This window comes from Pleurotus ostreatus (assembly GCF_014466165.1).
Source record: "Pleurotus ostreatus strain PC9 chromosome Unknown scaffold_4, whole genome shotgun sequence".
Taxonomy (NCBI): domain Eukaryota; kingdom Fungi; phylum Basidiomycota; class Agaricomycetes; order Agaricales; family Pleurotaceae; genus Pleurotus; species Pleurotus ostreatus.
Window position 1 is genome coordinate 2,090,110 of NW_023503159.1, and position 12,607 is coordinate 2,102,716.

Consider the following 12,607-nt stretch of genomic DNA (forward strand, 5'->3'; position numbering starts at 1 on the left):
TTTCAAAGGATAGTGGAATGCGTGGGTAGCATAAGGACAGATAACTATAAGTTACGGCAGAACAAGAACAAATCAAATCATCGGACAGAAAGAGCAGCAAGCCCTCGCGTTCAAGCCCCAAGAGCCGTAGCGATTCTGGCGTCGGCGTCGGCCTGGGTGGTACAGGTGATGCTAGTTCCCGGCTTGTTGACCAACGGAAGCGCCGCGCAGGTGAGCGTAGCGGCGCACGGCGAGAGCACGAACTTCCCGCCGACGCACTGCGCGAATGCGCCATTCACGCATGCTTGCGCACCGTCTTGGCAGGACGACGAGGGGGTGAGGCTGGCGAATTGGGCGTTGAGAGCCTGTGCGTCCCTGCCGTTTTGGGCTTTGAAGTCGCCGCTGGCGGTGCCGCTGCCGTTGCTCGGAGCTGGGGTAGAGGTTGCTGCGTTATTTCCGGCGGAAGAGCTGTTGGCGTTGTTGCCAGAGTTGTTGTTGCCAGAGTTGTTGTTGTCGGCAGCACCGTTTCCTGTAACACCACCAGTAGCGCCGCTAGCAGAGATCCTGGCCGCAGCATCGCTTTCGGTCGTGCACGCGAGACTCGTGCCCGCCTTGTTGACGAGGGGAAGGGAGAAGCATTTCGTAGGCGCCGAGCAAGTAGCAATCACGAATCGGCCGCCGACGCATTGAGCGAACCCGCCGTCAATGCACGCCTGTTCACCTTCTGTTTCGTAGGGGTAACCACGTTAGCTCGAGTACAGTAGGGTGAGACTAGTGGTGACTGCTAACCTTGGCAAGGGGAGTTGGCGGTCAAGCCGGCGAATTGGGCATTCTGAGCCTGAGCATCTTGTCCGTTCTTCAGTTTGAAGTCTCCGCCGGTGGAGGCTGCAGCGGTGGGAGTCGCGGCGGGGGGCGCAGAGGATGTAGCGGCAGCGTTGTTACCATTGTCATTCCCATTGCCCGTGTTTGCACCGTTGTTTCCGTTGCCATTATTTCCGCTGGCATTCCCATTACCTCCGTTTGCGCCGTTGTTCCCAGCGTTGCCCGAGCCTACGTTGCCGGGGCTCTGGACGATGTCGGCGAGCTGTTGACCGTCTGGCACGGGGCCATTAGGATTGGCGGGGCAGGAGCCAGCTGGGCTCAGAGGAGCAGAAAGACCGAGGGGGATAGTGCCTTGCTGTCCGACAGCCACACCACCGACGAACGTCGTGGGATTGGCACCAGCAAACTGGCATTGGAACAGCCCATTGAGCTCAGCGTTCTTCGGTGCCTGCTGGCAGTACTGCACAGACAAAGACGTCGGCTGGAGGCAAGGTTATTCAGAATATCCGAAAGACAAAGTGATCGGGCGCTTACGGTATTCCGGGGTTGCTGGGCGAAGATCTGCGCCAGCCGAATCATCTCTGCGTCATTGCCCAGCGATTTTGCGAGATCGACCATGGCGTCGGCGGAATTCTGCTGCTCGCAAGGGCCGGCCGCAGCGAGGAGAGTAGAAAAAGCTGTTACAGAGACGGGATTGCACTGTTGTGCCCCTCCAGCAGCGATCTAAACAAAAATGAGGTCTTGGACGATGATAAGATATGTGTTACGCACGCATGCCTGTTCCCACTTTGCGGTCGAAGCGGAGATGGTCTGGGCGATGCGTTTCGTCAAGGGTAAACCGTGCACCGATGCAGCGGCAGCAGCCAACAAAATAGTAGATGAGAAATGAACCATTGTAGAGGATTTGAACTTGAAGTCAATAAATGAGGGGTCCGGTGAAAGAAAGGGATGAGCGCAGCTCGAGAACTAGGAGAAGAAGGAACGGTGGGGGTGGAAGATGAGTCGGGAGAAGAAGGCTGATTACTCGGATGACCTTTATAGCATTCCGAATGCCAAACCACCACTTCCTATTATGGCCCGAAAACTCATTTGATCGTGGGTGGACAACAATGGGTGGGGCTTGTAACCACGGCAGTGGTCCATTTTTGACGCAAAAAAAGGCTGGATTGTCTCGGCAAGCCATCAAGGTCTTTGTAGTGCTTCCTGGCCCCAGCCACAAATTGCCACAGCCCAAAGGCTTTGGTTCCGGCGCAAATCAGTGAACGGCATGAAAGAGTGGCCATATTCAGCAAGTGACTGCATACCATCCTATCTTTCTTCCATTGTTCACGCAGGGCGCTTATTCCTTCAATTAGTCTTTCTTTCTCAGCACCGTCTCACCTCTTTCCGAGCCTCGAGCCAAAAAACTTAAATGATGAAAAGGCACCGCCGTACGGCCCTGGATGACTTGCCTGATGAGGCCATTGCTCGATGATCTTTGCATCATGTTCCTGTTCATCTCACTGGCAACTGACGGGCCCTCGTGGATATGCGTCAACGGACCGGTCAGGTCTTGAATTATATTCGACGCTAAGATCACGGGTTACTCGCCTTGACGCCGCCCACTTGGAGACAAGTCCGCATCTCAATTACCGACCGACGCAGCAGCGCTCAGTGTGCGCTGGAGACAGTTGGATAGTAAATAAATAACGTTGAGTGGGGCAACGTCGGGAATCGGCGTAAGTGAGATAATCCCACTAATACTATCAATGCAGAGCATGTGCCGTTCCTACGGTGGCTAGTTATCCCTGGCGACCAGGTGAGTTGTCCGTATGGTACAGTTCGGAGCGAATTATGCCATCAGTAACGTCTCGCTACAGATGTCGAGGCTTGTAGGTTGCCTTGTTGATGCCACCGCCAAAAACACAAGGTAAATCAAAGGTAATCCATAATGCGTAACGACCTTCAAAATCCTCTTACTCCATAGTTATGCCAACTAGTTCGTATATATCCCCGCAGCCTGCTCCCAAACGACTCGACTGATATTGCTGCCATCAAGCTTTGTTGAAATTTACTCCGTCCGTGAGTTGTAGCCGTCCACTTGATTGATACACTTATATGGAGAGCCAGAAGAGTAGTATCCTCGTTTAAGCGAGCTTCTTGAAAATGCTGTATCCCGGCCTCAAGAACGGCCTGCGTCCCAAGAACGAAATGGTACGGGCTGAGATATTGGGAGTCCTTTCCTATGCTGTGGATCGGTGTACCCGAATCGCGAGTCTTCAAGAAATGCAGATACTCCTCGCGGGCAGTGGTGATGAAGAAGTGAGGTGACAACGAGTAAGCGGGTGAATAAACGGCGGGATGCTTTGGTGGATTGTGTTGGGATCGTGGTGTACTCCTGGGTGCTGTGTTGCTGCCGCCATCGTTGACCCCGCCACGAAGACGCCATGCCACGCAGGTGCGGTCCCTGTCCGCTGCGAATTAGTGCAGACACACCAACGCGTTCCCCTCCCGCCACACCACTATTTGAAATGAGAAACAAGCTCAGCCATATTCCGTCTAGAATGCACACAACAAATTTAGTATTCAAGGCACGAACAAGCGGACACGAGAACGAGGGCGAGCAGGAGCGGGCTATGGAGGGGCGAACACGCAAATGCGGAGGCTGGTCTGGGGTCGTTTGTTGGGCAATCTTGACGGCGACATGGGCTTGGGATTCGACAGGGACCGATACTTGCTGCGGGTACTTGTATGGATGTGAGTAGACGTTGAGTGATGTGAGAGTTGGGGAGTAACAGATATCGCTCTAAGTATGATTCAATCGCGTCAGCGATAAACGGATCGTACTCACATATTGGCTCTAGCCCGCCCTTACGCTCATTCCGTTTGTCCGTACCCTCTGTACGTGTGCAATCCACAAAGTCGGCCGCAGATACGAGAGTGTTCATCCACGAAAACGGAGCGGTAGACTGCAACCATATGTACATTAGTGATTTGCGCAAGCTCGAGGATTCGGACTCTATCTGAGTGTACACCGCGAGGTTGCAGGTGCGCTGGTGGGCATGGCGGGTGTCGTACTGGGGATGTAAGCTTGAGCACGAGCACGAGCACGGTGCCGTTGTCGTTGCGCATCGTGCATACTGGAGCTGAGCGTCGCAACGTACCTTGTCTTCGTTTCTTTGCTTTTGCGCCTCATTTCCTGTTTCCTGTTCGCGTGTCGTCTTGATTTCAATCTATAACGGGAGCGAACTCACTTGGGTCAGAGGCACGTTGTCGTCGCGCGTCAAGTTGGCATCTGTCCAAATCGTTCACAGGCCGCTTCTTTGCCTTCAACCATATTGTGAGACCGCACTGCTAGCTGATCCTCATCAGAATGTCTACCTACTACAAATTTGGAGGCTACGAACCGAGTTTCCATTGGTACGGCGTTGCGCTACGACTTCCAAACAGCGAGCACAAATGACAGGGATTCCACAGGTTTCAATTCCGGCTCCAGGACCTTGCAGAAGCCATCGCTGGGGACACGTCGCTTTTGCGTTCGGTTGACACCAAAGGGCCTGTTGAAGTGACCCTCGGTGGGTCCTCCGAGTCTTGCGCACTGAACGTACAGATTGAACCAAGATCGAACTAACTCCGAGCGTAGGGATCGGGAAATCAGGGGCCAGCTCCCTGCTCCTGAACGAGGAACAATTCCAGGCCCTATGGCACGTCTATAAACGCGTCGAACGCGCGCCAAGTCGCGTGTTTTCTCCACGAGACTTTGAGTCTCTCAGCCCCATCGATTTCGACGGGGCCGAGTCGCTGCACCGGAAACTGAAGAGGCTGACACCGCGGAAGACGAAGGTCGGCTATGACACCAGCCCGGCCAACAGAGTGTTCCATGATGCAGCCAGTGCTGGGGATGGCCGTCTCCGGGGGTTGTTCGAGCTCAACCGGTAAGTCATGGTTTAATCTCTTCACTCTGAGTCGGACTCACTGGTTGGACAACCGTAGGTGTCTGTACCGCCTTATTAACGGGGGCATAGATCCTCACAAGTTCGCGCTCAACGGTGAATGTGCATCAAAAATACGGATATGTGCGCTGGTCATCAACACCTGGACCCAGGACGGTCGGCCGGCGGATGCTCGAAAGCGCAACCCGAAGATTCTCGACATCGGCGTGACTTCTGTAGACCCGTCTGCACCCACTCTCCAAGCCACCCGAACCTCAACACACTTCATAGTCAAGGAAAGCAATATGTTGAATAAAGAGGCTAGGAAGGTAAGTACGATTGAAACCTCAGCTGTCCAAGCCATTCAAGCTTAAGTGTCCATCACGCTAACATGCCTCTGCTAGGAATTCAGATATGGAGACTCCAAGGAAGCTGCTCTCGCAGACATAGCTTCCCAGCTCAGGAGCCTCCTACTCGCTGGGCCCACCGTCCTCCTCGTCGCTGGCGCTGACACCACAGAAGATATCTTGAACGCCATAGACATCGACACATCCTCCTGGGCGCACGGCATCAAACCCCTAGTCCAGAACGATATCGCGGTATATATCTTATCACATACTCCCTCCATATCTGGCTTACAGTATCTTCAGCAACCCGCCCTGTCTCCGAAACCCTATTACCACCGGGAGGATGGGCCAAGCACATACCAATCTCATCGCTCGCGCTCGCGCTCCCCCACTCGCCCAACCTCGAACTCGAACTCGAACCCGTATCATTCCTCCCGATCGTCGACAGCCATGTCATCCCGAACCGCCTCCACCGCCCCCCGCACCAGCCGCACTCCCTCCGAGTCCTTGCCAAGTCCGCGCCGCCGCCAGTACCTCCCCGTCTATATGGTCGACGTGCAGCAGATGTATGAGAAGCTGAAGAAGACGGGGGATAAAGACAACATCTACCACATCGCGGAATATCTTCAGGTCGAAGTGCCAGTCGGTACCACTCCCGCTGTGAACAACGCTGCCTCTGGGAAGGCTACAGCTGGGGGTATCTGTGCGGGCAACGAATCACGGTGTGTATATTCGAGTCCTTAGAATTTATCTGATCAAACTCATTTATTCAATTCCGCGTTACTAGGCTTCTCATCGACATCTGGGCAGCGATGGCAAGCGGGGCAGCGATCGATGAGCAACACGAGGAAAGGGCGCTGGTGCAGCGTCCAAGAGAAGCGAGCCGTCAAGCAGCACACAGTCAATCCGGCACTAAGGTGGAACCTGCTGCCACTGCCGGCGGCCTCGCAAGTTCTGGGGTATATGATGATGATGATGATGATGACGACGACGACGACGCGGACCCGTTTATATCCATGCAGCAGGCAATACAGCACCAGGAATCGAATGGTGTTAATCCAGGTGATGATTATTATGATATTGACTCTGATCTTGGCTCAGACATGGACTAATTTGTATGTATCGGTATCTTTACTTACTTTGGGTTTCTAGTAACATTTGTTGGGAATATGAATATAATCATAACTCTAGCATCATCTACTGTCTAAACTATTGTCCTGGAGTCAGTCTCACCGAAACGTAGTGGCACTAGGGGCAAGACGAAGACGTGAATCGTGACTGAAGCGGTTAGACCAAGTCTGTCGGCAACTGGCTACATCTCAGAGCAACCTCAGCGCCTTCAACAGATTACAAGCCAGATAGAAATGGCAAATTTGTTTGACTTGGCGCCCTACGTGATCACATCGAGCCTCTTGAGAGACACTGATCATAGAACCGTTTGTAGCGCGTCGAGATACTGGACTTTCCCTTAATGAACATCCGGTGGTCCGGCTCACTGGCACGGCGCGGTTAAGAATGCACGATAATTTACAGTGAGGGTAAGCAGATACTCGTAGTTAGATATGCCCAAAATCCGTCGACTCTGTAAGCGCTACAATTTGAACAAGGCGGGGTTCATATTCTATGGGAATAGGACGCATGAGGAATAGATCATCTGCGTACGAATGCGATCGGAGAGCGTACCATTTTACAGAGACGGGCGACCAAACCGGCCAGCTGGATGATGGTGCCTACGCCTTCGAGTACCCGCATATGGGTGAAGCCAATCTCCTACAAGAGCCGTCAGTCGGACAGAAATTTAGGAGGCGTGAACGGTAATTCCTACTTTGATATATTCAAGTTTTGTATATTCAGGCATTCTACGAAGTCGAATTGATCAGTCCAGATCAAGCCGACATGTCATATAATGCGAACACTTACTCGTCGAAAGTCTTCACCACACGGAATATCGTTGTCACGATGTCTGCAGCGCTGTAGCCCTGGTCCCAGAGTTCGTTGAGCTTCTCCATGGCACCGTTGATATCGCTTTTGAGGCAGGCGCGGATGATTGCCTGGACGATGATTGGGTGCGGTTGATCGCAGACTTTGAAGACATTGTCTGCTGAGATGAACCCGAAACCCGAGTGGGTAGATTGTAAATTATTGATAGCTTGCCGCATGTCGCCTTCTGATGTAAATATGAGTGCCGTCAAGCCATCATCGTTGTATTCGACCTTGTGATAGGAATGATAGACATGAACAGGCCGTTATGGTACCGAGCAGAATGCTGACCTTCTCCATTTCGCATATTTCGAGCAGCCGTTTCAGAATCTCCTGATCTCTAAGTTTGGCATACCGCAGGATAGCGCAACGACTCTGTATCGGTTCGATGATTTTGTTGCTCATATTGCATGCTAGACAGAAGCGCGTTGTGTTGGAGTATATCTCCATCGTTCTTCGGAGAGCTTGCTGGGCTCCTGATGTCATGCTGCCCGAAGCGTAAGTCGAGAGTGAGTATTTCAATGCTCGAAGCACACCTATCTGCTTCATCTAGTATAATGATTTTATGGCGGCCTGGCGGTAGGGTCACCTTCTTCTGGGCAAATGCTTTGATTTTATTGCGGACAACATCTATACCTCTAACTTGGGCTCAGTGAGGCGCATTATGTTGTTCAGGGTTACATACCGTTCGTCTGAAGCGTTCAACTCCAATACACCCTCTTTGTATGCGTCGCCAAGTAGTTGATGCGCCAGGCAATGTATACTCGTCGTCTTCCCGATACCTGGTAGACCCTGCCGTGAAATGAGATCACGCTTGCTGAGATATGAAAGATATCACACAGATATTATGATATGGGGACAATTTCCGTCCTTCGCAATCACTTTGAGCCGTTCTACAGTTTCCGTGTTTCCTACAACATCGTCCAAAATCTGCGGTCGATATTTCTCTACCCTAAACAGTATATGTTGGAGTAGGTATGGGTGTGATGAAAGATTGAGCATACCATGGAAGTTCATACGGAATTTCCTTAACTGCCGCTTTCCCCTTCGCCGAGCTGGAGGCCATAGTGGATGAGTGAAAGACGCGTCGTCACGCAATTGTGACTCTCGTGACAGACCGCGTTTCAGTGCCCTCTGAGACAAAGAACGACAAATAGAGCGTCCACAAACGCATGGGCGCTAACTTGCTCCCGACGCCAAATGGCATCGCTCCGCCTTACGGGCCAAAGAAGTCTCCCTCGATTCAGGAGCACAGTACACTCTCTTCCGAGACGATATGCCTCAAGTCCGGCCTTCAACTCGTCCTCGAGCAATCCGATTCGAACTGGACTCTATGCATCAGCACTAGTTGTCTCTACGGGCCTTTTCGTAGTCTACTACTTGGATTCACGGTCGGCCATCCACAGATATTTCTTCACGCCTCTACTCCGATACGCTTTCGATGCCGAAACAGGACATAAACTTGCCGTCAAAGTCCTGAGAAGCGGCCTTGGTCCTCGAGATGTTGTCGCCGACGATGACAGGCTCAAGTTTCAAGTGAGTTGTCAATACGGTGGCAGTGTTCGGGATTTCTCATAAATCTTCATGCAGCTCTGGGGGAAAGAAATATCCAATCCAGTTGGTCTGGCCGCCGGGTTTGACAAGGACGGCGAAGCTATCGACGGTGAGATGCACCATTCTGTTTCTGGGATACCATGCGAACCATGACCAGGCCTTCTTGGTCTTGGGTTTAGTTGGGTAGAAATTGGCAGCGTCACACCAAAGCCTCAGGTGCGCTATTGACTCACATCTTGTAGGTGGAAGCTCGAAGCTTACGGCTGTCGTAGCCCGGTAACCCGCGGCCGCGGGTATTCCACTTGTCGGAAGACTCAGCACTCATCAACCGCTATGGCTTCCCCTCCCAGGGACATGCGTCTGTCCTATCTAGACTACGTGCTCGTATCCCCGCCTTCTTAGCGCCAGAAACAGAAACGTCCGCCTCGCTCAAAAGGGGCGCAGTGCTCGCAGTGAACTTGGGCAAGAATAAAGACTCGCCTGTTGACTCTGTTGACGACTTCGTAGCTGGCGTCCGTACGTTTGGTCCCTACTCAGATGCCCTCGTAGTCAATGTTTCGAGTCCAAACACGCCTGGTTTACGGTTGGTTACTCCTCGTCGTTGTTCGAAGTCTTAATCATTTCGGGTAGGGGTCTTCAGGATCGTCAATCGTTAGAGCAGCTGCTCTCTCGAGTTACGAAGGCCCGGGACGAAGTTGCCACAGCCAACATTGTCTCCCAGCGTCCACGCATCTTGCTCAAGATTGCGCCTGATCTAGATGAGCTTCAGTTAACCGAAATGGCCGAAGTCATTCGAAACAGCGACATCGACGGTGTCATAGTGAGCAACACGACAATAAAACGACCCTCCCACCTTCATTCTGGTGTGTGATCTCGTTCGCGTTATAACTTATTTCTAATCCCCTCAGCAGCGAATGCATTGGAAACGGGGGGCTTGTCCGGAGCACCCCTGAAGCCACTCACGTTGGCTGCACTTAAAACACTCCGAGCGAATTTACCAGCAACCATCCCCATCATCGGATGCGGTGGTATCTCCACTGGCTCCGACGCTCTCGAATACGCGAAGGCAGGCGCCTCGCTAGTTCAAGTCTACACTGGCTTCGGTTACGATGGCGTTGGTAGTTGCAGAAGAATCAAGGACCAATTAGTTGAGGAACTTGCCAAGGAGGGACAAACATGGGAGCAGGTGGTTCAACAAGCCGTCCAGACACTGAGCCACAAGCCACCTCCACCGCCCGTTGCGTCCGACAGCACCGAGCCCAAAAGCGCGTCCGTTGGACAATTGGTAGCCGAAGCTGAAGAACTGAAGAAGCTACTAGATCAACTTGGAGAGAAGTTCGGTGCACAAGCAAAGAGCGAAGAGATCATCGGTCAAGTTGAAGTACCAGTCGCTGTTTAGGTAGAAAACCTTGAAGGGTCTGACTCCTCCAGGAGCTCGTACAAGAATCCCTTCGTGTGTGATGGGTAGGCCTATGTATCTCGACATCACCGATTACCATGAATACGAGTCGAAGCCCATGCACCGTTGTGTCCCACTAGGTAATTACTTCCTGGAGCTACTCACTCGATGACCTTGGTTGCCTAGGTATTGAGTACATCTACCCTGAAAGTGCTATGCTTGAGTGACGAGCAGTCCTATTAGTGACAACATCCAAATACAAATAAGTGTTACAGATTCGCATAAGCCCTTCCACAATCCTGTTCTAACTGCTTCCGCCGCTCGACAATCATCTGTACGCTGATCATCTTTATACCCCACTGATCGGCGAACGCTCGGCAATCGTCCCTTCGGGCCATCGTGCCCTCCGCGTCGTCGTTTACCATCTCACATAACAAGCCGACGGGTGGAAGGTCAGTAAGTCGGCATAGGTCGACAGACGATTCCGTATGGCCGGTACGCGCGAGTACGCCGCCATCTCGAGCACGTAGGGGGACTAGGTGACCTGGGCGTGAGAAGTCCGATGCAAGTGAGTTGGGGGATGCAAGTGACCGCGCGGTGAGACTACGATCGTGCGCGGAGATACCAGTGGTCGTTCCTGGTGCGACGCAGGGTAAGCGAAGCAAGTTAACGAGAGGTAGCGGCCGCGGGATTCCAGATATGTCAGCGACGTGTATACATGTAAACGAGGCTAGACTCTCACCGTGCTTGTAATCCACAGTCACCGTATACGCCGTCTTGTGCGGATCTTGGTTGTCGGCCACCATCATCGGGATTTCGAGTTCTCGTAGCCGATCCCCGGTCAAGGCCACGCAGATGAAACCGCTGCAAACGGGGACCAGAGGGTGAGCGAGCCTGCAGAAACAAATAACAAGACAAGTGACCTTGTGTGCTTGATCATCCAGGCCATTTTCTCAGTCGTACAGTGCGCTGCAGCGATAATAAGGTCCCCTTCATTCTCTCTGTCCTCGTCGTCCATCACCACCACGAATTCCCCGTCAGCGAACGCTGTCAAAGCATCGTCCATCGAATCGAAGGAGAACTTGGTGCGCCTGGGAGGGTCGGCGACTCGTCTGGGTGCCCATGGTATGGGAGAAGTCGACGGTTTTGGGGTAGGAGGGGGCGTAACGATGGCCTGAGTTGCGAGGAGGGCAGCGGGGGACATGGTAAGCTTGTTAGGGGCGAAACTCACTTTCAAGCCTCATAAATATAGCGGAGGAATCAGCAGCTCGGCTGTGACAAACTCCGGTTACAGAGCGGGCTCGGGCTGGATTGGTCACATGATGCACGGGCGCTAATGGGCTTACTTCCTTGAACGTTCTTCATGTCAGTTTCGTCTCATCTTTCGCTTCGTCACAGTTCCACAGGTATACCCATAAATCTCAAATAATGTTCTTCAAATCCGCTCTTTATCTTACACTCCTCGTATCCTTCGCTTGCGCCCACCCTAATCAACTTCGACCCCGGCAAGCAACTCAGGGCTGCCGACCGTTGCACACAACGTTCTCTAATTCGGAGGTCTCCAATGGCGGGAATACGCTAATTACTATGATATCGCCGGCCGATTCCTACTCTACAACCGCTAATGGCCTGGAGCTATATCTCAAGAGACCAGCCAAAAAGGTTACAACTCATAATGGCGTTAATGACCAACTTGGTTCTGGAGCAACCGCGAATTCGTCCTTTCTTCTTAGGTACGCATACTTTTGACTTGGACGTCTGGGAGAGCTGTATGACTCACTCGGGGTCAAACGCTATAGCTACGGTAAAGTGACTTTCGACTTGAGCGCGCCTGTAGGAGCAGGCGGAGCCGTCGTGGCCGCCATTTTCATATGTATGTGCCTCGCCCTTTCTCGACGACACTGACAAATAAGCTGACGCCTACTCCTTCAAGCCAACGATCATCACGAAATAGACATCGAGCTATTGCCAGGCGACCCGAAGCAGTGGCAAACCAACGTCTTCGCACCTCCAACAGCCAACGCGCCTCCTGCTTACGGCAAGCTAAGTTCAGTCGAGGACATCCCGAGATCTCGCAGCGGCCAGCAGACTATAGGCGAGCGGCACGCGTATTCAATTGATTGGAACCCCCGTAGGATTATATGGAGTGTGGATGGCCGAGCCGTCCGTACACTCACGCCGCGTACGTTATTTAATGCATCGAATACAGCATTGATCCGTAAGCTGGCAATCCGCCATTTGTAGAGGATTCGAGAATTGATGGCCGTATCAATTACCCTACGTCGCCGATGCGAATTCAATTGGGAATCTGGGATGGAAGTAGTCCGGAGGGGACATCTGAGTGGGCCCAAGGGCCTATTAATTGGAGTAGGCAACCGGTCAGACTAATTGCAAAATTCCATAGCCTTACTGTGGAATGTCCTTAATTATACACGCCTGTTCTAAGCACGCGTGGGGTTGTTATTATCGTGTATACCGTAGCACTTGAACTCAATCACCTACATCAACATTGTACTACGCACGGGTTCATTTGGTCGTGACAGCTACAGCAACTGAAGTGTAGATACCGCAGAGCGAATAAAAAGCAGTGGGAATATCCGAGGCTTAGATGTTGA

At 52.4% G+C, this 12,607-nt stretch overlaps 6 protein-coding genes across 6 annotated transcripts; 3 read left to right on the forward strand and 3 right to left on the reverse strand.

Moving 5' to 3' along the window:
- Window positions 1–110: 110 nt before the first annotated feature.
- PC9H_006522 (uncharacterized protein) lies at window positions 111–1,695 on the reverse strand (the record flags this gene model as incomplete). Its single annotated transcript, XM_036776069.1, has 4 exons — window positions 111–703; window positions 769–1,282; window positions 1,336–1,524; window positions 1,573–1,695. The coding sequence occupies 4 exons, from the start codon at window positions 1,693–1,695 to the stop codon at window positions 111–113; spliced, it is 1,419 nt and encodes a 472-aa protein (XP_036632088.1).
- A 2,458-nt stretch (window positions 1,696–4,153) lies between these two features.
- PC9H_006523 (uncharacterized protein) lies at window positions 4,154–6,171 on the forward strand (the record flags this gene model as incomplete). The annotated part of the gene is made up of 7 exons (XM_036776070.1): window positions 4,154–4,200; window positions 4,258–4,355; window positions 4,424–4,715; window positions 4,774–5,041; window positions 5,117–5,311; window positions 5,354–5,781; window positions 5,847–6,171. The coding sequence occupies 7 exons, from the start codon at window positions 4,154–4,156 to the stop codon at window positions 6,169–6,171; spliced, it is 1,653 nt and encodes a 550-aa protein (XP_036632089.1).
- Window positions 6,172–6,650: 479 nt separating this feature from the next.
- Window positions 6,651–8,105, reverse strand: RFC4 (replication factor C subunit 4; the record flags this gene model as incomplete). The annotated part of the gene is made up of 9 exons (XM_036776071.1): window positions 6,651–6,680; window positions 6,743–6,829; window positions 6,885–6,918; window positions 6,980–7,272; window positions 7,331–7,526; window positions 7,576–7,677; window positions 7,725–7,831; window positions 7,880–7,991; window positions 8,044–8,105. The coding sequence occupies 9 exons, from the start codon at window positions 8,103–8,105 to the stop codon at window positions 6,651–6,653; spliced, it is 1,023 nt and encodes a 340-aa protein (XP_036632090.1).
- A 134-nt stretch (window positions 8,106–8,239) lies between these two features.
- Window positions 8,240–9,992, forward strand: URA9 (Dihydroorotate dehydrogenase (quinone), mitochondrial; the record flags this gene model as incomplete). Its single annotated transcript, XM_036776072.1, has 6 exons — window positions 8,240–8,575; window positions 8,630–8,702; window positions 8,751–8,809; window positions 8,866–9,176; window positions 9,224–9,456; window positions 9,505–9,992. 6 exons carry the CDS (start codon window positions 8,240–8,242, stop codon window positions 9,990–9,992), a joined length of 1,500 nt encoding a protein of 499 aa, XP_036632091.1.
- A 269-nt stretch (window positions 9,993–10,261) lies between these two features.
- PC9H_006526 (uncharacterized protein) lies at window positions 10,262–11,196 on the reverse strand (the record flags this gene model as incomplete). Its single annotated transcript, XM_036776073.1, has 3 exons — window positions 10,262–10,629; window positions 10,735–10,856; window positions 10,916–11,196. The coding sequence occupies 3 exons, from the start codon at window positions 11,194–11,196 to the stop codon at window positions 10,262–10,264; spliced, it is 771 nt and encodes a 256-aa protein (XP_036632092.1).
- Window positions 11,197–11,420: 224 nt separating this feature from the next.
- On the forward strand, window positions 11,421–12,236 carry PC9H_006527 (uncharacterized protein; the record flags this gene model as incomplete). Its single annotated transcript, XM_036776074.1, has 3 exons — window positions 11,421–11,725; window positions 11,792–11,865; window positions 11,926–12,236. 3 exons carry the CDS (start codon window positions 11,421–11,423, stop codon window positions 12,234–12,236), a joined length of 690 nt encoding a protein of 229 aa, XP_036632093.1.
- Window positions 12,237–12,607: the final 371 nt, after the last annotated feature.